Raw genomic sequence first — 22,458 nt, 5'->3', positions numbered from 1 at the left:
TATTATCACAGCTACTTGGGAGGCTGAGGCAGGAGAATTGCTGAACCCAGGAGGCAGAGGTTGCAGTGAGCTGAGATCAAGCCACTGCACTCCAGCCTGGACAACAAAACGAGATTCTGTCTCAACAACAACAAAAAAGTATTTATGACTTATGATGATGGGATAATTTCTTATTCAAGACCTCTTAAACCACAGACTTTCACAAATGATTTATAGGTTGGCTATATTTAAATTAAGAACTTTTACTTTCAAAAGGCATAAGACAAACCATAAAAAATGCAACACATACAATTAACAAAAATCAGCCTTCAGAGTGTACAAAAAACATTTAAAAAAAACAAGTAAGATAAAAGCCTAATTAGTATACAAATGAGGAAAGATGGCTGGGCGCAGTGGCTCAGTCCTGTAATCCCAGCACTTTGGGAGGCTGAGGCGGGCAGATCACAAGGTCAGGAGTTTGAGACCAGTCTGGCCAACATAGTGAAACCCAATCTCTACTAAAAATACAAAAATTAGCTGGGCACGGTGGTGCACGCCTGTAGTCCCAGCTACTCTGAAGGCTGAGGCAGGAGAATTGCTCGAACCCGGGAAGTGGAGGTTGTGGTGAGCCAAGATCGCACCACTGCACTCTAGCCTGCAACAGAGCGAGACTCTGCCTCAAAAAAAAAAAAAAATGAGGAAAGCCACATATTTTACAGAAAATAGGCATGAATGGTGAGTACCTGTATACACAGAGAGAGAGAGAGAGAAAGAAGAGATTGTTAACTCATCAGAAATCAGGGAAATCAGCTGGCCACAGTGGCACATGCCTATAATCAATCTCGGTACTTTGAAAGGCCAAGGTGGGAGGATCATTTGAAGCCAGGAGTTCAAGACCAGCCTGGGCCATGTAGCGAGACCTTGTTTCTACATAAAAATAATTTTTTAAAAATTTAAAAAGGAAATCAGAGAAATGCAAAGTAAAACCATGATGAAGCACCACTATACACCTATCAGACTGGCAATAAACAAATAAACAAAAGACTGAATGAATGAATTAGTGAATGAAGAAGTGAAGTTGACAAAACTAAATGTGATGGGGAGGTGGAATTTCAACTTAGTTCAAACATTGTGAAGAACAATTTGGTGTTGGCCAATAAAACTAAAGATGAATGTAAAGTCCTGTTGAACAATTCAACTCCCTGGTGTCCACCCTACAGAAAACCTGAAATATGTAAACTTGTAGCTATGGGCATGAATATATGTAATGATATTGCTTTTCATAGCAAAACAAACAAACTCAAAACAAACAAACAGAAATAAGTGCAGAATAAGTAAATTGTAGTCTATTTGTACAAAATGCTGCTATATAGTGATGAAAATGTGCTATGTCTATATGACCAATGTGAATGACCCTTAGTGAAATAGGGAAATTGCAGGAAGAAATTCATACATTTTAATTCTTTTTAGACAAGGTTCAAAACCCTACAAAACAAAATAATATATCATGATAATATGCTGTTTAGGAATACTTTTTTTTTTTTTTTTCGAAGATGGAGTCTCACTCTGTTGCCACGCTGGAGTGCAGTGGCACGATCTCAGCTCACTGCAACCTCCGCCTCCTGGGTTCAAGCGATCCTCCTGCCTCAGCCTCCTGAGTAACTAGGACTACAGGCACGCCACTACGCCCAGCTAGTTTTTGTATTTTTAGGAGAGACATGGTTTCATCATATTGGCCAGGATGGTCTCAATCTCTTGACCTCATGATCCGACCACCTCAGCCTCCCAGAGTGCTGGGATTACAGGTGTGATCCACCAAGCCCGGACAGGAATACTTACTTTTTTAATAGTGAAAGTATACTGGATGTTTTATAATCACCTTAAATTAAATAAGTCTTTAAAAAATTATCTTTGATTATTTTTAAAGAAATTAATTTATGAAGTCTAGGTAAGACATGCATTTGGCACACAATTTACGAAGTTCAACAAGGTATCTAATGAGAAGTATGCTTTCCTCCCATTCCTGACCCCAGCAATCAATTCCTCTCACCAAAAGTATCCCATGGTCACTGGCTGCCTCTGGTGAATGTTTACGGAGAATATTCTCAGATTGGCTATTGGGCAAGACTTCTAAAGCTTACAATTGACCTTTCTTCTCATCCTCTTGAGGAAGAAAATAAAAAGTTTAACAATTTTGGCCAGGCGTGGTGGCTCCCGCCTGTAATCCTAGCACTTTGGGAGACCAAGGTGGTGGATGACCTGAGGTCAAGAGTTTGAGACCAGCCTGGCCAACACAGTGAAATCCTGTTTCTACTAAAAATACAAATTAGTTGTGCATGTTGGCAGGTGCCTGTAAAAATAAAAAGTTTAAAAATTGTGGCCAGGCGTGGTGGCTCAGGCCTGTAATCTTAGCACTTTGGGAGACTGAGGGGGGTGGATCACCTGAAGTCAAGAGTTTGAGACCAGCCTGGCCAACATAGTGAAATCCTATTTCTACTAAAAATACAAAAATTAGCCTGGCGTGTTGGCAGGTGCCTGTAATCCCAGCTACTCGGTAGGCTGAGGCAGGAGAATCGCTTGAACCGAGAGGCAGAGGTTGCATTGAGCCAAGATTGCACCACTGCACTCCAGCCTGGGCAACAGTGGAAGACTCCATCTCAAAAAAAAAAAAAAAGAAGCAGCAGCAGAATGAAGCCCAAGGCCAATAAACTGAGCAACCCAAAAAGTAGACAGATACAGAGAAACAGGTACACATAGTCAGGGGAGAAAGATAAACCGACAGCTAACATCTCAATAGCAACCATGGAAACCAGAAGCTTTTGTACTGATATATTCAACATCTAAAAGAATATAGCTGCTAGCAAAAATATCCTTCAGGAATTGAGGAGAAATAAGGCAACTTTTAGAGGGGAGAGTTTACCACCAGCAGACACTCACTAGAGGAAATCTTAAAGGATGTACTGAAGGAATTTCTAAAGGAGTGAGGACAAACTTTAGAAGCATTAACATGGGGCTGGGCATGGTGGCTCACGCCTGTAATCCTAGCACTTTGGGAGGCTGAGGAAGGTGGATTTCCTGAGCTCAGGAGTTTGACACCAGCCTTGGCAACATGGCAAAACCCCGTCTCTACTAAAAATACAAAAAAATTAGTGGGGTGTGGTGGTGCGCACCTGTAATCTCAGCTACTCGGGAAGTTGAGGCAGGAGAATTGCTTGAACCAGGGAGGCAGAGGTTGTAGTGAGCCGAGATCATAGCATTGCACTCCAGCCTGGGTGACAGAATCAGACTCTGTCAAAAAAAAAAAAAAAATGAAGAATAAAAAAAGCATTAACATGGGAGGGAGGGGAGTCTGAGTTCTGCAAACAGAGCTCCACACTGGAACTGATTCCCTTGCAGTCATTTTCTGTCCAACCAAACAGCTGATCAGACATGGGAGCCAGCCAGAGCTGCACTGGAGATGAATGGGGACTGCTGTATGACATGTGCTTCTGCACGGGGAATTTCCGAAGACTGCACTGGAGGAGTCATTATGTTATAGAGCCTCATGATGACAGTGAGGACAGCATGAATGGTCATGAAGATACAAAAAATGTATATTTTGTTCAAATATACATTTTTCAAAAGAAAGTTGCAGAGAACAAAATATATATTTTTTGATTGCACATGTCACTAGGATAATGAAACATGCCATATCTCAAATGGGAAATGGCCAAGAAAGTGTTAAACAACGTGTACGTGTGTTCATCAGCTTTATAACACCTGAGGCAAGTGAAAGATGCCCCCAAGAGAAACGGAAATGGCCAGTGGAGAGGATTTTCACTTTGCCATGTCTACCATAGGCTTCGACACTTACGTGGAACCTCTGAAATTATCCCTCAGAAACTCAGAAAGGCTGTGAAAGGAGAGAAGGGACTTGGTGGAGAAGTCAGAGCTACAGATGGGCTAAGTGAGGAGCTCACAGAATAGGCATTTGCTAGCCAGTCACCAGCCGGCTTCATACCTGCTGCTGGGCAACAACAAATGTTATGACTTATGTACCACCATAGCAAGAGATTTCTGGTGTTCAACAAATTCTGTTTCCATGCTCTGAAGAAATGATGGGATGGGCAGTGTAGGGAAGTGAGAGTGTGTGATTCTGGAATAGAAATATCAGAAGACAACGACTGGTGAAAATGTGTCCCTTTGTGTATTAAGTAGCTGTAATGTAACTTCCTGATGTTTGGCTAGTTGAGGTGTTAATTCTGACTAGAGAATCTTTTTCATAAAAGATATTTATTTATTTATTTATTTATTTATTTATTTATTTATTGAGACAGGGTCTCACTCTGTCCCCAGGCTTCAGTACAATGGTGTGACCTTGGCTCATTGCAGCCTTGAGGTGCATCCTCCCACCTCAGCCTCCTGGGTAGCTGGAACCACAGGCGCTCACCACCATTCCCATCTAATTTTTGTATTTTTTTGTAGAGATGGGGTTTTGCTATGTTGCCCAGGCTGGTCTCAAACTCCTGGGCTCAAGCGATCCTGCCTTGGCCTCCCAAAGTGCTTAGATTACAGGCATGAGCCACCGCATCTGGCAATGATTTCTTTTTTTTTTACTTTAGATTTTAAAAGTATAAAATATTTTTGTTTCCTAGGAGAGTTTATTCTTCCGTAAGACTCCTGCATGTATTGTATATTACAATTTATTACTGTCAGAAATTTGTAGACAGTTTCTTATTTTCATATTGAGTCATGCCACTTTTGTAATTCAGGAAGCAGCTGGGTTAATTCATAAAGTCTGCCCTTTTAATAAAATATAGTGGTAGAGTTCATTTTGAATGCAAGTTGCTTGTATTACGAATTTGTATTTGTCTTGGTTGTATATCTTGCATGATAGTTTAGCTAGAGTTTTAGCATTTACTGTATTTATTAAAATGATTTCTTTTGTAAAGCATTCATAGCTTGAGCAGCACCATTTTTCAACAGTGTAACTGAGTAAGTGTGAATGCAGAAGAAAATATTGTCTGCCCTATTAAACTTGGTGCCAATTAGCGGCGTTTACAATGTTCTTTGTGCCTGTTAATGTAGTTTTAGTTATTGGAGCTTTTGTTAACACTAGACTTGTTTTTGAGTTACATTATTAAGAGTGTTGGAATTCATTTAAGTTTAATGTAGTTCTAGTGCTTGTAAAATGGTGCCCTTTCATTTAGTATAATTTTTTTCAAACCGTATCTTCAAGTACTATATTATTATCCTTCAGAAGAATTTTAGGCTGGATGCGGTGGCTCATGCCTGTAATTCCCAGCTGTAGGGGCCAGCCCTACAGGGTCTGTGGGTTTTTCTCCTCGTGTGCGGAGACAAGAGATCGTAGAAATAAAGACACAAGACAAAGAGATAGAATAAAAGACGGCTGGGCCCGGGGGACCACTACCACCAAGATGCGGAGACCGGTAGTGGCCCCAAATGCCAGATTGAGCTGTTATTTATTAGATACAAGGCAAGGGGCAGGGTAAGGAGTATGAGTCGTCTCCAATGACAGGTAAGGTCACGCAAGTCACGTGTCCACTGGACAGGGGACCCTTCCCTGTTTGGCAGCTGAGGCGGAGAGAGAGAGGTGACAGCTTACGCCATTACTTCTGCATTTCAAAGACTTTTAGTACTTTCACTAATTCTGCTACTGCTGTCTAAAAGGCGGAGCCAGGTGTTCAGGACTAGGAGCGTGACCGCTGAAGTACAGCATCACAGGGAGACGGTTAGGCCTCCAGATGACTGCAGGCAGGCCTGACTCATGTCAGGCCCTCCACAAGAGGTGGTGGAGCAGAGTCTTCTCTAACTCCCCTGGAGAAAGGGAGACTCCCTTTCCCAGTCTGCTAAGTAACGAGCGCCTTTTCTTTTCTTTTCTTTTTTCTTTTTTTACTCTTAGATATAAAGTTTATTGAGATTTTTATATAGCAATGAAAATAAGCATGACATATCTCAGATCTATAGGAAATCAGGGAAGATTAAACAAAAATAAAAAGTATATTTAAAAAGAGTGCCTTTTCTAGGCACTGACGCTACCGCTAGGCCACGGTCCGTTAGGCGACAGGCATCTTCCCAGACGCTGGCGTTACCGCTAGACCAAGGAGCCCTCTAGTGGCCCTGTCCGGGCATAACAGAAGGCTCACACTCTTGTCTTCTGGTCACTTCTCACCCTGTCCCTTTAGCTCCTATCTCTTTATGGCCTGGTTTTTCCTAGGTTGTAATTGTAGAGCAAAGATTATTATAATACTGGAATAAAGAGTAGTGCTACAAACTAATGAAGAATGATATTCATATGTAATCATATCTATAATCTATTTCTAGTATAACTATTCTTATTCTGTATATTTTCCTCATTATACTGGAACAGCTTGTGCCCTCTGTCTCTTGCCTTGGCACCTGGGTGGCTTGCCGCCCACACCCAGCACTTTGGGAGGCCGAGGCAGGTGGATCACTTGAGGTCAGGAGTTAGAGACTAGCCTGGCCAACATGGTGAAACCCCATCCCTAGTAAAAGTACAAAAAATTATCCGGGCGTCGTGGCATGCACCTGTAATCCCAGTTACTTGGGAGGCTGAGGCAGGAGAATTGCTTGAACCTGGGAGGCAGAGGTTGCAGTGAGCCGAGATCACGCCACTGCACTCCAGCCTGGGCAACAGAGCAAGACTCCATCTCAAAAAAAAAAAAAAAAGAAGAAGAAGAAGAGGAAGAGGAGGAGGAGGAGGAGGAGAGGGAGGAGGAGAAGAAGAATAAGAATAAGGATAATTTTATAGGCTGATGGTAAGTGTCCTCATTTTGCCTTTTAATTGAAATGTTAAGGTTCCTATTATACCATCAGGCATCATTGTGTGTACAGACCTTTTGCATGAGTGAGTGAATGGCTGGAGAAGCGAGCGAGGGCTGTGAACAGTGTGAATAGAGGCCGTCAACTAGTAGTGTGCTCTTGATCTTTGCAGTAAACTAAGCTTAGATAATATAACATCATATAATTTTTTAGTATTTACTTTGGTTGTTTCTTTTTTAAAGTGAGGAGTTGTATTTTCCCAATTATTCTTTTGGTGTTAATTAATCTGAAGGTTTTTTTTAAATGGTTAATATTAAAAATTGCTATTATGCAGTCTGCCTAAAAGGAAGTTTGAGTAAATGTCATTTCTGAAGGATACTCCAGTTTATAAGGTAGGAACAATTTCCCAGATTCAGGCTGAACCGTAGGAACAATTTCCCAGATTCAGGCTGAACCAAGGCATTTACTCTGCCAGAAGGACCCTCTGGGGCATATTTGGGCTAATCGGAGTTTAGTAACTTCCTCACTTTCTAACCCTATTTAAAAAATAATCAGTCCAGGCGCGGTGGCTCACTCCTGTAATGCCAGCACTTTGGGAGGCCGAGGTGGGCAGATCACCTAAGGTCAGGAGTTCGAGACCAGCCTGACCAACATGGAGAAACCCCGTCTCTACTAAAAATACAAAATCAGCCGGGTGTGGTGGCACACGCCTATAATCCCAGCTACTCGGGAGGCTGAGGCAGAAGAATCACTTAAACCTGGGACGCAGAGGTTGTGGTGAGCCGAGATGGCACCATTGCACCCCAGCCTGGGCAACAAGAGCTAAACTCCATCTCAAAAAAAAAAAAGAAAGAAAGAAAAAGAAACAATCTTCATTATAGAAAATTCAAATTGAAAAGAAGGAGGGAAGAAGTTAAGCAAAATCAACTATCATCCTCTGTGTTGAAATAATCAATGTAAATATTTTAATAAATACCATTTGTCCTTTTATTTTGCTAAATATGTATATTTTTATTAAAATGCACTCATATTATGCAAGTTATGTAGCCTGCTTTTTTCACTTAACAATATATTGTGAACATCTTTTATTTATTTATTTTTTTGGGGACAGAGTCTCACTCTGTCGCCCAGGCTGGAGTGCAGTGGCAGGATCTAGGCTCACTGCAACTTCCATCTCCCAGGTTCAAGTGATTCTCCTGCCTCAGCCTCCTGAGTAGCTGGGATTACAGGCATGTGCCACCATGCCCAGCTAATTTTTGTGTTTTTACTGGAGATGGGGTTTCACCACGTTGGCTACCCTGCCCTCGGACTGACCTCATGTGATCCACCCGCCTCTTCCTCTCAGTGTGCTGGGATTACAGGCTTCAGCCACCAGGTCTGGCCTGTGAACATCTTTTCTAGGTCAAAAAGAAAAATAAAGAGATGTTTGTATGATTTTATTATCATATAGAATTTATTAAAGAAGAATCTGAGTGTTAATTACTTTCCAATTGAGTTTAGACAAAATAAGTTCACAGGCTGAGATGGAAAATTCCTTCCATGAAATCAAGTGAACTAATGAGAAAGGAACAGTAGCAGAAGTTCACACTACAGCTTAGCCCCAATTTACTCAAAAAGAAACCTGATTTAAACGCATACATTAAATGGTTAGGAAGAAACCCTTCAACTCCTCATTACTGCTAAAAGAAAAAATTCTTAACGCTGCCAATGCGCCGATGGGTCAAGCAAAAGCTGGAAATTCTGTTAATTTGGAAGTAAATAAAGGCAAACATTTCCATGGCTTCTTGGGGAGAAAAATATCCTTCACCTTGTCCAAGAAGAACATTACTTCCTAGAGAACAGGGGCGATCAGTAAGCATGCCAAAAAAAGAAGAAAAAAAAAACACATGTCTTAATAATCTCAACACTTGAAAGTCTGAAAATAGTTTAACCTTCCAATGAGTCAGAAAGCTCAGATCTGGCTGAGTCTCTGGAAACCAGCTCCAAAGAAGGACTGGATGCAGACACACACGGTTGACAGGCGGCAGGCAGCGGCAGACTGACATAGATAGGGTTATGTTTCCAGTACCGTGTGGACTTCTGCCTTATGGGGGCAGATTATGAAAATAGACCGGGCTGGTTCTGTCTTCCACTCAGAAGTGAGCACTTTACAAAACTGAGAAAAGCTGGGCAAAGGACTAGTGACTCAGGTACCAGGAGGGTGGCTCTCCAAAACGCCACTGCAGTCTGCAACAGGCATTTTCTACTCAGCCCTGAGTGTGAAGGGCTCTACGTGCCTGGAAAGGAAGTATTTATGGATGAAGGGATTAGAGCTCATGACTCTTGCTAAAGCTGGGCTCTGAAAGAAGCAATTGTTTGGTACGCTCCATTTTGGGGAATGGAAGCAGAGGGAAAAAGTCCAGCCAAGCTCTATTTATCACGCAGAAGAAAGTTTATCATTACAAACCAGAGACAATGACTGGAGCATTCAGGTGATTCCTTAAATCTTGCGGTTCTAGTGTGTGTTACTATTTTTGTAACTTTATTTCTTGTGGTTACTATTGCTGCATAGAAACCACTCCAAACATAGGGTTGTGAAAAAACCACTATATTCTGTTGATGGGGAATCTGGGCAGGACAAGATGGCAATGGCTTGTCTCTGCTCCACAGTGGCTGGTGCCCCAGTTGGGAAGACTTCAAGACAGGACATAAGTTGGGATGGGAGCCTAGAACCATCTGAAGGCACCTTCACTCCTGGGCAGAAGCCAACTGGAGAACCCACACATGGCTCTTTGATGTGGTTTGCCTGTGTCGTTTGCACAGCAGAGTGATCTCAGGGTAGGTGGACTTTTCACCTAGTGGCTCAGGACACAAGGTTAAACCTGCGTCACCTCTTCTAGTCTTGCCTCAGAAGTCTGTGCTATCCCCTATACTACATTCTATTGGCAACATGTACATCACAAGTAGGGGCACAGAGTCCACCCCTGGTCGAAAGGAATACCCAGGCCACGCTGTGGAGGAGCGTGCAGGATGGCACAGGGCCATCTTTAGAAAACACAGTCCAATCCATTCAGCTATTTCTCCATATAGATGAATGTGACTAGGAGTAAAACACTGAAACGAAATTATGTCTGTGTGGGAAAATGTGCCTTTTGAGAAAACAAGGGCGGTAGCCCTGGGACCTCCTTAGACGATGAGACCTCCTGCAGAGGCTGAGCAGGAGAACACAGTGGGTTGGCCTGGGCCTAAGAAGTGAGTCTGAGCTGGGCGCAGTGGCTCACGGCTGTAATCCCAGCACTTTGGGAGGTCAAGGTAGGCAGATCACCTGAGGTCAGGAGTTCGAGACCAGCCTGGCCAACATGGCGAAACCCCATCTCTACTAAAAATACAAAAATTAGCCGGGCATGGTGGTGCATGCCTATAATCCCAGCTACTAGGGAGACTGAGCCAAGAGAATCACTTGAACCCGGGAGGTAGAGGTTGCAGTGGCACTGCACTCCAGCCTGGGCGACAGAGTGAGACTCCGTCTCACACACACAAAAAAAAAAAACGAAGTGAGTCTGAAAGTGAGCCCTAGGAAAGCCTGTGACAGTTAGACACTGCATGCACCATCTTACTGCTACGTACACTGGGACCTGGTGGAAGGTTTCTCATAATCTTCCAAAATTGCTTCCTTTTGCTCATCCATGTGATCTGAAGACACCTGCACTATCTCCCTAATAGCCTTGATATCCTAAGTGATGGACTCAGGCTTTCTTGGCAAAGCTAAAACACATCTCATCTCATTTCAGCTTGGCAAAGCCACCATACAACTTAAGGGAGCTGTTTGGCAGAAGACCTACTGATGTGATCATGAGGGCTTTAAAATTAAAATTCAAGGAAATAGAGAAAATACAAATATAAACTATAAAACCAGGAAGTGGATAATACCTAATCCTGTGACTTCAGATAGATTTCTACTAATGCTGAGAGGCTGGGATGACAAATTATATTTACTTTTTTAATACAAGATAATAAAGCTTGGCAGTACCTAGCGTCTTTCTCCCTCCCTCCAGTCCTGCTTCTTGTAAACACTCTCTTTTCCCAGAATCTTTCTTTCCTACAGGGAAGCAAGATTCAGGGAAAATGATACTTAGACTCTGATATTCTCTTGTTAAGAAACCACACCCCTCTCTCACATCCTCCTAAGCACATACATTCTTCAGATTCCTCTGAGAGAAGAATTTGAGGAGCCTTCCAGATGCTGGAAACTGAATGCAGTAACCAGAATAAGATGTAACCGGTCCAGGAAGGTTGCGCCCCATAATTGACCATGCCTGTGTTAAGCAGATTAACAGGGAGAGGCTCCCTAATGGAAACCGATATTTATTGTGGAATAGGGCATTGCAATGGGAATACGTGTGCCATAACAAACCATGTGGGTATTCAGAAAGATAAAGGAAGACAAAGGTTTTTAAAGGAAAAATGAGGACAATTACATAACTTTTGAGATCATTAACCTTGGCTATGAGCATCAATAAAAAGGGTGGCACAAGGCCGATGCTGGAAAGGCAGTTGCTGGGCAGATGTTGTTGTGTAAGTATTTTTTTGTGTATGTAAGGTTGTGATGGCCTTTGTGCAAGGTGGTGATTTTTTCAGTCCTTTGGAAAAGATTTTGTTATCAGGCATTTATACACGGGAGCTCTCTCTTTGTAGCCTTCCCCAGCTCTATTTGTCAAGTTTTAAAAATTTTTCTTCAACACAAGTGACTCCATGTTGATTCTGACAACTTTCCTACCTTTGACAACTCAGCCTGCCCTAGCTACAGAAAGGGAACACAGGCCATCCATTAGACAAGGCTTAAAACCAAGGTCAGACATCTCAGGAACCAACACAGGGGGTTAGAATAAAAGGGGCATTACAGAGTGTAGACAACCTGCTCTGCAGTACCTAACACTGCAGGATGGGGCACGCGCGATCAACATTACTGTGCATCCCATCCCCTCCTCTCAAGCTTCAGGCAAGACCTCAACATGCCTAAGAAATATCTGGCCACTGCAGAAGGGAAACCACCTTAATCATGGGAGAATATAAAGGAGAGGGAGAATACAAAGCTGTGACAATAGCTCTCCAAGATAATACGTGTTTTAACCTAAAACAAAGATAGTCCACCAGCGTCATCTGGTGGATGAATGTATTATCACCCCCTTCAGAACATGCCTGGTCTCCAGGCCCTCTTCCCCTAAGCAGAGCCCAGGACCCCTGGGGGATCCTTCAGGAGCTTCGGAAGCATCTTACCATGCATCTGTCCTAAGGTTTTGGTGATGTCCTGAATAGACAGTCTCAGTCGCTGCAGGGCTTGGAGCAGGGCCTCCTGGTTGGGCTGCAAGATAGCATTCGTGGCCTGAACAAGAGCCTAGGGATGAGATTCATGTACACAACTTATTAGCACTCCCTTAAAGTCCATGCAGGCAGAGTAAGCCTCATACTGTGGGAACCCAGGGGAGGACCGGACAGTTTGTCAGAGCTTCCTCGGAACGTCCTAAGCTAGATCCACTGTGGGGTCGGCCTGACAGCCAGAAGCTCCCTGGGGACCTCCCAGACAGACCCCTAGGTAAGTGTTTCTGGAATTTCATCTGGCTGTTACTTCTTGCACCTCCCAAGGGCCTGAGTACTATTATTTTACTCTTCTTCTCTCGGATTTGTCACATGTTATGATCAGTTCTACTGCATCTCCAACTGGGGCATCCTTGCTCCGAAGCTCTCATATAAAGTCAGATTTAAATCTGTGTTGAAATCTGTGTCCCCACCCAAATCTCATCTTGGATGGTAATCCCCACAGGCTGATGGAGGGACCTGGTGGGAGGTGATTGAATTATGGGGGTGGGCTCTCCCATACTGTTCTCATGATATGAGGGAGAGTTTTCACAAAATCTGATTGTATAAAAGTGTTTGGCAGCTCCCCGCTTTGCTCTCTCTCTCTCCTGCTGCCTCGTGAAGAGGTTCTTGCTTCCCCTTCACTTTCCTCCATGGTTGTAAGTTTCCTGAGGCCTCCCCATCCATGCAGAACTATGAGTCAATTAAACTTCTTTCCTTTATAAATTACCCAGTCTCAGGTAGTATGTTTATAACAGTGTGAAAATGGACTAATACACAGAGAGATTCTACAGAGCCCCCAGCTCTAGAATCCCCTCTGCTGGGAAGACTTCCTTGTCTTCCTTGAGTCTCTACTTCATCTGAACTACACTTGGAAGGCTGATATTTGACTCTGTATCTTCTAATGGACTAAACACATGGATGAGAACTAAAGTAACCATGGAGTTTAACTACTGAGAGAGAAAGAAAGCGCTATAATATACCAGCAATGGGTCACCCTATTGAGGACCAGTAGGTGCTCAACATATGCTTATCAAGGGAGGTAGTGTTGGCTGGGCAGGGTGGCTCACACCTGTAATCCCAGCACTTTGGGAGGCTGAGGCAAGCGGATCACTAGGTCAGGAGTTCGAGGCCAGCCTGACCAACATGGTGAAACCCTGTCTCTACTAAAAATACAAAAATTAGCCAGGCATGGTGGCGTGCACTACTTAGGAGGCTGAGGGAGGAGAATCGCTTGAACCTGGGAGGTGGAGATTGCAGTGAGCTAAAACCACGCCATTGCACTCTGGCCTGAGTGACAGAGAGAAGGCAGAAATCTAACTGAAATATTTTTAGGCAAGGCATTAACGCTGTAGTTGATCACAGGCTGCATCACTGTCTTTTGTCTTCTATCCAGCCTTCCTGGTACCTGTCTGACTCCTGAAGAATTTCCAGTTTGAGGCCTGGTGCAGTGGCTCACACCTGTAATCCACGTTAATCCATCTTCATCCACTGTATCCATCATAAGCTTCTGTCAGGGCTGGGAAAATGTCTGTCTTGTTCGATCTAATTTCCCATTGCCCAAACCAATGCCTGTTTGTTGAATGGACAAAAGGTCCATTCCAAGTTTTATAGGAATTGAGAAAAGGGAGCAAATATGGTGGCCTAGAGCTTAGATCTCTTCTCTCAGACTTGAACTAAGCAGGACAAGGTCTATATTCATTCGTATTGAGAAATCCACTGCAGGAAAGGCACTGAGTGGGAAGTAAAGCTCAAGCTCATTTAAAAAGAAAAGGTGCTATCAAGTGAGAAGATACCTTTATCCCAGGCACTGCTGCTTTCTCCACCAAAGCAGTCACCAGTATAAAACCATGCAGGCTCTCTCCCCCAGGAAATGAGATGATGGTCTCCAGGTTCCTTGGGAAGGAGAGGAGCACATGATTAGAGGTGTGGAGACTGTACCGTGAGTACTCACTGCCCAGAGGTCCCTGCCGAGTTAGATAACTGCAGGGTGGAATCACTGCACAACTTTTTCCTCTCCATAAGACAGCCCTGAGGATGGGCATCTACCTTCAGCAACATTCAGGGAGGAAAGAGAAGAGATAAGTTCAATTTCATGTTCACCTGACAGGCAGCCTCCCAATGTCTAGCATGGCTCTGATGGTCCTGGACCATCTCTGCAGTGGAATAACTGGCTGAATGAGAAGTTCCTAGTAAGAGATGTAGCTGATTCTCCACAGGGCTAGAGAGACCCAGGCAACAGCTAAGTCCATGCTCTTTTTTTTGCAGGTATGAAACCATGGTCCAGAGAAGCAAAGCAGCTTGTCCAAGGTCATATAGCCAGCTAATCGCAGGACCAGGCTGGGAAGAGTTTCACAACTCAGGCCAGTGCTGCCTCTAATCCGTTTATATGTGTATTAGTTCGTTCTTACACTGCTATAAAGAACTACCTGAGACTGGGTAATTTATAAAGAAACGAGGTGTAATTGACTCAGAGATCCTTAGGCTTACCAGGAAGCGTGGCTAGGAGGCCTCATGAAACTTTTCAATCATGGTGGAAGGGTAAGCAAGCATCTTACATGGCGGCAGGAGGTGGGGGAAGTGCCACACTTTTAAACCATCAGATCTTGTGAGAACTGGCCAGGCACAGTGGCTCACGCCTGTAATTCCAGCACTTTGGGAGAGCGAGGTAGGCAGATTACCTGAGGTCAGGAGTTCGAGATCAGCCTGGCCAACATGGTGAAACTCCGTCTCTACTAAAAATACAAAAATTAGCTGGGCGTGACGGGGCATGCCTGTAATCCCAGCTACGCAAGAGACTGAGGCAAGAGGTTGCAGCGAGCCGAGATGACGCCACTGCACTCCAGCCTGGGTGATAGAGTGAGACTCTGTTGCAATAATAATAATAATAATAATAATAATAATGAGATGTTGTGAGAACTCACTCACTATCATGAGAATAGCATTGGGGAAATCCAACCCCATGATCCTGTCACCTCCCACTGGATCCCTCTCCTGACATGTGGGGGTTACAATTTGACATGAGATATGGGTGGGAACACAGGGCCAAATTCCATCTATCTATCTATCTATCTATCTATCTATCTGTCTCAATGCTGTACAATCGAATGGGATCTGGAAGGCTGTTACAAAGGAATCATTTCTAAATGATCTGCTGTCATTTAAATGGAGTAAAACATCTACAAAACCTAAAACCTTAACTCTATGGATCATATTTGCCCTTCATATTTTAAGCATGAGACAAAGATGAAAAACAAACCAATGTCAAACCAAACCAAACCAAGACAAAGTCAAGACTTACATTGTTCCAGCAGCAACATTAGCTTGGGAAATGATGTCTTCACCTTCTGTGCCCCCATCTGCCCAGTTTTTCTACTGGACACTCTTATTTGATGAGTTTGGCGATAGAAGCTGAGGTTTGGTGATGGGAGAGGCAACACTGGATCAGAGGCTATTTTTGTTTTCCAGGAGAAGCGGAGCCTAAGGATGTGTGGACCAGACCTGCCCCATGAGCTCCAGTCTATGTAATAACAAGGTCTTTTGAAGGGATTTTTCTGTAGCCAATCTGCAATCTGGCCTCCCATAGAAGATATAGTGAGATGAGAAATATTTTTTTCACACTATTAAACTTCAACTGGGTGCAGTGGCTCACGCCTGCAATCCCAGCACTTTGGGAGGCCAAGGCGGGTGGATCACCTGAGGTCAGGAGTTCAAGACCTGCCTGGCCAACATAGTGAAACGCTGTCTCAACTAAAAATACAAAAATTAGCCAGGTGTGGTTGTGGGTGCCTGTAATCTCAGGTACTCGGGAGGCTGAGGCAGGAGAATCCCTTGAACCCAGAGGCAGAGGTTGCAGTGAGCTGAGATCACACCACTGCACTCCAACCTGGGCAACAGAATAAGACTCAGTCTCAAAAAAAAAATTAAACTTCAAAGAGTTACTGAAATTTGATAAAGTTTCATTTTGTTTTGTTTGCATTGCACATTACTTGTTTTATTATGTACAGACTGGAAAATACAGTAAAAAAAAATCCCTTATCTATACAAGGAAGAGGCAATCACTGTTAATTTTTAGACTGTGAATTTTAGGCACATTTCCTTCTAGTATATTTTTTATGCATTTTATATGGTTGATATTATACTATACATATAATTTAGCATGCTTTGTTCTTTGTTTTATTGTAAGATTTTAAATTTGGCCTGGATTCTAAAGTGCGTAAATGATTTCTGAGAACTTACCCAATTTCCAGGAATCTAGCCCAATTTCAGTTATTGATGACCACCAAGAGAGAAAAAAAATAAAAGAACAATTCAGTTTGTAAACCAGATATATTAATAACTTCTAGGGTCACATGTCCACAGGCATGCACACTTGTGTGCAAGGCACTGCAGACACACACACATCCACACTTACTTTGAATTCTGCAAGTTGTGGCTGGACTATGGGGTGCTATGTGATAAAGGGTGAGCGACATTTCCACTCACATCCCAGCCCCAGAATATTTGGCCTGTGGCCATCTTAATATATTATTAGGCTGGGCGCAGTGGCTCATGCCTGTAATCCTAGCACTTTGGAAGGCTGAGGCAGGTGGATTATGAGGTCGAGGATTCGATACCAGCCTGACCAACGTGGTAAAACCCCATCTCTCTAAAAATACAAAAATTAGTCGGGTGTGGTGGTAGGTGCCTGCAATCCCAGCTACTCAGGAGGCTGAGGCAGGAGAATTGCTCAAACCCAGGAGGCAGAGGTTGCAGTGAGCCGAGATCATGCCACTGCACTCCAGCCTGGGAGACAGAGGGAGACTCCGTCTCTGAAAATAAATAAATAAATAAATAAATAAATAAGTTATTTCACTCATCTTACATTTTTGTATTTACCACAACCCCACATTTTATTCTAGCTAGTTGATTCCTACTCAACTTTTAGGATTTGCCTTACATCAAGTTCTGCCTCATCACCAAGATTTTTACTGACTTGTAAAGCCTGCATTGATGTCATTTCTCTGAAATTCTAAAGGACATATTGTTTGAGTCACTCTTTGACATTTGTCATGTAGTGTCTTGTTATTTAACCACATGGGGAGTACTTTGCTTCTATTTCTTTCATTTCTTCATAGCACTTAGCTCTGTGTTAGGCATATTAAAAGGCTTCAAAAGATAATTACCAAGCAGAATAACTGGTGAGACCCAGGACTGTGTCCGCATCTCTGGAATTAAACTAGCCCTTCACTCTTACTCCCTAGGAAACTATTAATAGCTTTTTTGTTATTGTTTTGTTTTGTTTTGTTTGTTTTTGAGATAGGATCTCACTCTGTCGCCCAGGCTGGAGTGCAGTGGTGCAGTCTTAGCTCACTGCAACCTCTGCCTCCCAGGTTCAAGTGATTCTCCTGCCTCAGCCTCCTGAGTAGCTGGGATTGCAGGCACCCACTGCCACACCTGGCTAATTTTTGTATTTTTAATAGAGAGGGGGTTTGGCCATGTTGGCCACGCTGGTCTCAAACTCCTGATCTCAGGTGACCTGCCCACCTGGGCCTCCCAATGTGCTGGGATTATAGGCGTGAGCCGCTGCACCTGCCTGTTGTTGCATTTTTGACTACCATTCTAGTACAGTCATTTTTCCCTTCAACCTTCTCTTATTCTGTCTTTCTCTTTGAGTAATAAATCCAGCTTATTCAATATTCAGTACCTTGAGCAGAATAAATTACGCACATATATTTATTATTTTTTTCATCCAAATTCTTACCCAGATTCAGCAGCTTTCAGTAGTCACCCATTTTATTATTAAAGCATAATTAATCAAGGATCACAATTCATAATTGCAGAAAACATAAAACTCCAGGGCTCAGAGCTCCCGAGAGAGATGAGATGGCCGAATCTCACTTCTTCCAATGGGGCACATAATTTTTTTTTCTTTTGAGACAGAGTTTGTCACCTAGGCTGGAGTGCAATGGCATGATTTCACTCACTGCAAACTCTACTTCCTTCGTTCAAGCAATTCTCCTGCCTCAGCCTCCCGAGTAGCTGGCATTACAGGTATGTGCCACCATGCCAGGCTAATTTTTTTGTATTTTTAGTAGAGACGGGGTTTCACCATGTTGGCCAGGCTGGTCTTCAACTCCTGACCTCAGGTGATTCACCTGCCTCAGCCTCCCAAAGTGCCGGGATTACAGGGGTGAGCCACCGGGCCCGGCCGGGGCACATAAATTAGTCTTAAAATCTAGGCTGTCTACTAAATATGTAACCCTTTTAAGTAGATTCCCATCATCGCCTCTGGCAATCTCATGGCTGAGGAAGTTCTTCCTCATATCAAACCTCAGTGAATCTTCAGCTGTTGTAGTCAGCCACAAAAGAAAGTGCTGTCTCTTTCATCTAGAGCTGAAATAAATTTGGCTGCAAAAATTAAGGTGAAAGGAAAATTTAACATTTCAGATCATCTGTCTAAATCTATTTGTTGAATTTCTTGTTTGTTAAAATCTCATGCTATTCCTTCTGTAGACAAATGCCCCTATTCCCAGCCCAACAGTCAAAGGAATGATGTGACTTTGGTGGAATAGATGGAATTATTAATCAAATTCTCAATCCAACCCACCTGGAGCATCTGCTCTGAATTCATCCATAATCATTCTCTTCTGATCATTATATGATTACTTATCAAAGCCAACTGGTTTTAACCTGATATGAATGGAGGGCATCTTAGGGAATAAACAGTTTGAAGAGAAACAACAAATAAAAGCTGATTTTGCAGGAGCTTGAAGGTCAGGTTGAGAAATTCACACGTCATGTGGAAACAAACAAGACAAAATGGTCTGAGCCAATGTGTTCAGAATGGATTAAGAGGAAACTTCTGGGGCCTGTGATATTTGAATTTTGGTCAAGCTCACCCCTTCTTTGGAACCATACGGCAGACCATAAATATGAACTTCCCTAATTATAAAAAAAAGCCTGGGTGTTTCCTGGGGGAAAGTTATGGAAATTCAAAGCATTCTCTTCCTTCCTTACCCGTCTGGATCTTTTTTGGTCCAGTTCGTCAGCACCAAGTCTGAGTGGACCAGGATAGGAGGGAGCCCCAAGTTCCTGGAGACTTCGACAAATGGAAGGGCAAGATTCCTTGGCAGGACCTTTCAGATATAAATCCAGACAAATAGCATATTCTAGAAAGCTTGCAGCAGAGGAAATAACCATGGTTGTCTTTTATTTCAGCAATCCTGTGGTACAGAAATGACCTGGGAACCAAGCTTGAATTACCTGAGTGATGCACATTCATATGCCGCACACATATCTTTCTGTTAATGACCCAGTGGAAATACTGCTTATGAGTACACGGTGCAATATATGTGAAAATTACAACGCTGGAGCACACATACATATAGAATATAAAATAACCTCTGTAAACTGACTGTGCAAAGAAAGGCATTACCAAAACAATTAAACATAAACTGGGGCCCGAGAAGATTATCAACGGAAAAAAATTTTGATAGATAGGTAAGTAGATGGATGGATAGAAATATATATATATGTATATACACATATATACACACATATAGAGAGAGAGAGATGATAGATACATAGATGATAGCTAGCTAGATAGATAGATGATAGATCGATAGACAGATGATAGATAGATTTATTGATTGACCGACTCATAGAGATACAAAGCTAGATGCAGAAACCTGTGTGTGCACCTAGGTATGAGCCTGGGAGACCACAGTGCCCTAGAAAAGCATGAGGACAGACTGCCTCAGCCTGTGGGGAAACTGACTCCGTCTCTTACTCCATAAGTCAAACCCAGTAATACCTTCAAGTAAGCCACCACAGGACAGACCCCCTTCAACCTTTTTTATCCAAGGAACCCTCCACGGCGCTTTATCAGCCACAAGTCCAGAAAAGCTGCATGAGGTTCTCTATCGGAGGTAAAGGCTGAACAAGTCTAGATTCAAACCGCATCCTTGTGCCCCCTCTTCCATCTCCATTTTCATTTCTCCTTAAGGTAAAATATCCATTAAGAATGCCCTGCTTTTGCGTTCATTTTTCCCTTGAATTTTTTCTCAGGTGGAAAACAATAAAGAGCTTTAATGAGTCTTGCCATGTGAACCTCGGGTAAACTTTCCTCAGAAGGCATTGGAAAGCCAGGTACTTTCTGAGCTGAAAAGTCAAGGGAGGAGAAACAAAGAAAGTGAAAGGTGATCTGAGGCGGGGTGGTGGGTGTGGGGAGCCTCCCGGTCCCCTGGAACTACCAGGGCACAGCTGGGAGGTAGAGACTTCTTTCCACTATCACTCTTCTCTCCCCCAAACTCCAATTTAGGATAATGGTTTGCAGAGGGGATGGTATAAAGAGGACCCACTGGGACGTGCCTAGACTTCAAACTTTTCAGCATCAGACACACTTTTAAAAATGCACGCCGGGCACGGTGGCTCACGCCTGTAATCCTAGCACTTTGGGAGGCGAAGGCGGGCAGATCACGAGGTCAAGAGATCGAGACCATCCTGGCTAACATGGTGAAACCCCGTCTCTACTAAAAATATAAAAATTAGCCAGGCGTTGTGGTGGGCGCCTGTAGTCCCAGTTACTTGGGAGGCTGAGATAGGAGACTGGCGTGAACCTGGGAGGCGGAGCTTGCAGTGAGCCAAGATCATGCCACTGCACTCCAGCCTGGGTGACAGAGTGAGACTCCGTCTCGAAAAAAAAAAAAAAAAAAATGCAATGCACTGGCCGGGTGCTGGGGCCCATGCCTGTAATCGCAGCATTTTGGGAGGCTCAGGTGGGTGGATCACCTGAGGTCAGGAGTTCGAGATCAGCCTGGCCAACATGGTGAAACCCATCTCTACTAAAAATGCAAAAAAAATTAGCTGGCCATGGCGGCAGGTGCCTGTAATCCCAGCTACTCAGGAGGCTGAGGCAGGAGAATCCCTTGGACCCAGGAAGCCGAGGTTGCAGTGAGCCGAGATCACGCCACTGCACTCTAGCCTGGGCGACAAGAGTGAAACTCTGTATCAAAAAAAGAAAAAGAAAAAGAAAAAGAAAAGAGATGCACTGACAAATAACAAGGCTGCAATGACTCTACACTTTTCCTCTTCCCTGAGTCTCCTGTGTTTCCCCGAGAGACAAGAGGTAGGATCAATCAGGCAAACACAATGGGCACAGGCTGTTCTCTTCACCGTGGAGTTCTAGGACATGGGTAACTCCCTGATTTCTGGGGAAGGCACACTTTTAAAAATAACAGTAACTTTTAAAAACAGTTACTTCTAAAAATAAAAGTAAAAGACACTGTGGGTGGAAACTGTACAAAGTTATGCAATGATTCAGAAGAGATTTGGATGAATTATTAAATGACAGACTAATAATTGGCTGGATAGAAAGCAGTATTAAAAAAAAAATAAAGATGAGTGTTGTAAATGTCAATGTGTCCCCTGGGGAAAGAAGGCTGCACTAGTAAAATCAGAAGACCTGGGTTCTGGCCTTGGCTTTTCCACTAATTTGCTGTCTGACCTTGATTAAGGAAATAAGTGTCTGTGCTTTTCAGTTGTAAAATGGGCCGGTATGGCTCTCGTTACTTTACAGGATTATGAAGAGCAACCTAGATAATTTATATACATAAGAGTACAAAATGCTGTGAGGTTTTTATGAATTCTCAGAGTCTGTCTTCAGGCCCGGCATGGTGGCTCACGCCTGTAATCCCAGCACAGGAGGCAAAGGCAGGAGGATCACTTGAGGCCAGGAGTTTAAGATCAGCCTGGGCAAAACAGCAAGACCCTCATCTCTACAAAAAATTTTTAACATTAGCTGGGTGTGGCGGTACATGCTGGTAGCCCCAGCTTCTCAGGAGGCTGAGGTGGGAGGGTCGCTTGAGCCTGGGAGGAGTTGAGGCTGCAGTGAGCTATGATTGCACCACTGCACTCCAGCCTGGGCAACATGGTGCGACCCTGTTTTAAAGCAAAAAAGCAATCTGCCTTCAAATGCAGCTCTTCAAACATTCTTGGAAGAGAGTGCCAAAAAACAAACAAACAAACATTCAAAAGCTTATAAAAGGAAGAAATAGCTATCAGTTTAAAAAACAAATTAGCTCTTAGTCAGAAAAATTAAAATTAAAAAATCCTTCATTTAATGGCCCTTCAGGCTGAACGCAGTGGCTCACGCCTATAATCCCAGCACTCTGGGAAGCCCAGGCAGGCAGATTACCTGAGGTCAAGAGTTCAAGACCAGCCTGGGCAACATGGTGAAACCCATCTCTACTAAAAATACAAAAATTAGCCAGGTGTGGTGGTGGGTGCCTGTAGTCCCAGCTACAAGAAAGGCTGAGGCAGGAGAATTGCTTGAACCTGGAAGGGGAGGTTGCAGTGAGCCAAGATCACCCCACTGCCCTC

The 22,458-nt window shown here is 43.4% G+C and overlaps 1 protein-coding gene and 1 pseudogene across 1 annotated transcript in view; one reads left to right on the top strand and one right to left on the bottom strand.

The window, feature by feature from the left end:
- Positions 1-22,458, bottom strand: part of IDO2 (indoleamine 2,3-dioxygenase 2) — a 53,649-nt gene that overhangs the window by 14,515 nt on the left and 16,676 nt on the right. The window contains exons 5-8 of the mRNA XM_054656458.1: positions 19,096-19,214; positions 16,336-16,350; positions 13,893-13,992; positions 12,019-12,136 (exon numbers count right to left, since the gene is read on the bottom strand). Coding sequence (XP_054512433.1) covers positions 12,019-12,136; positions 13,893-13,992; positions 16,336-16,350; positions 19,096-19,214 — 352 coding nt within the window. The remainder of the gene's footprint in view (positions 1-12,018; positions 12,137-13,892; positions 13,993-16,335; positions 16,351-19,095; positions 19,215-22,458) is intronic.
- LOC129135802 (nuclear transcription factor Y subunit beta-like) lies at positions 3,437-4,094 on the top strand (annotated as a pseudogene).

Source organism: Pan troglodytes, chromosome 7, assembly GCF_028858775.2.
Source record: "Pan troglodytes isolate AG18354 chromosome 7, NHGRI_mPanTro3-v2.0_pri, whole genome shotgun sequence".
Taxonomy (NCBI): Eukaryota; Metazoa; Chordata; class Mammalia; order Primates; family Hominidae; genus Pan; species Pan troglodytes.
The sequence above is the reverse complement of the archived record's forward strand: the minus strand, read 5'-3'. Positions and strand labels throughout refer to the sequence as shown.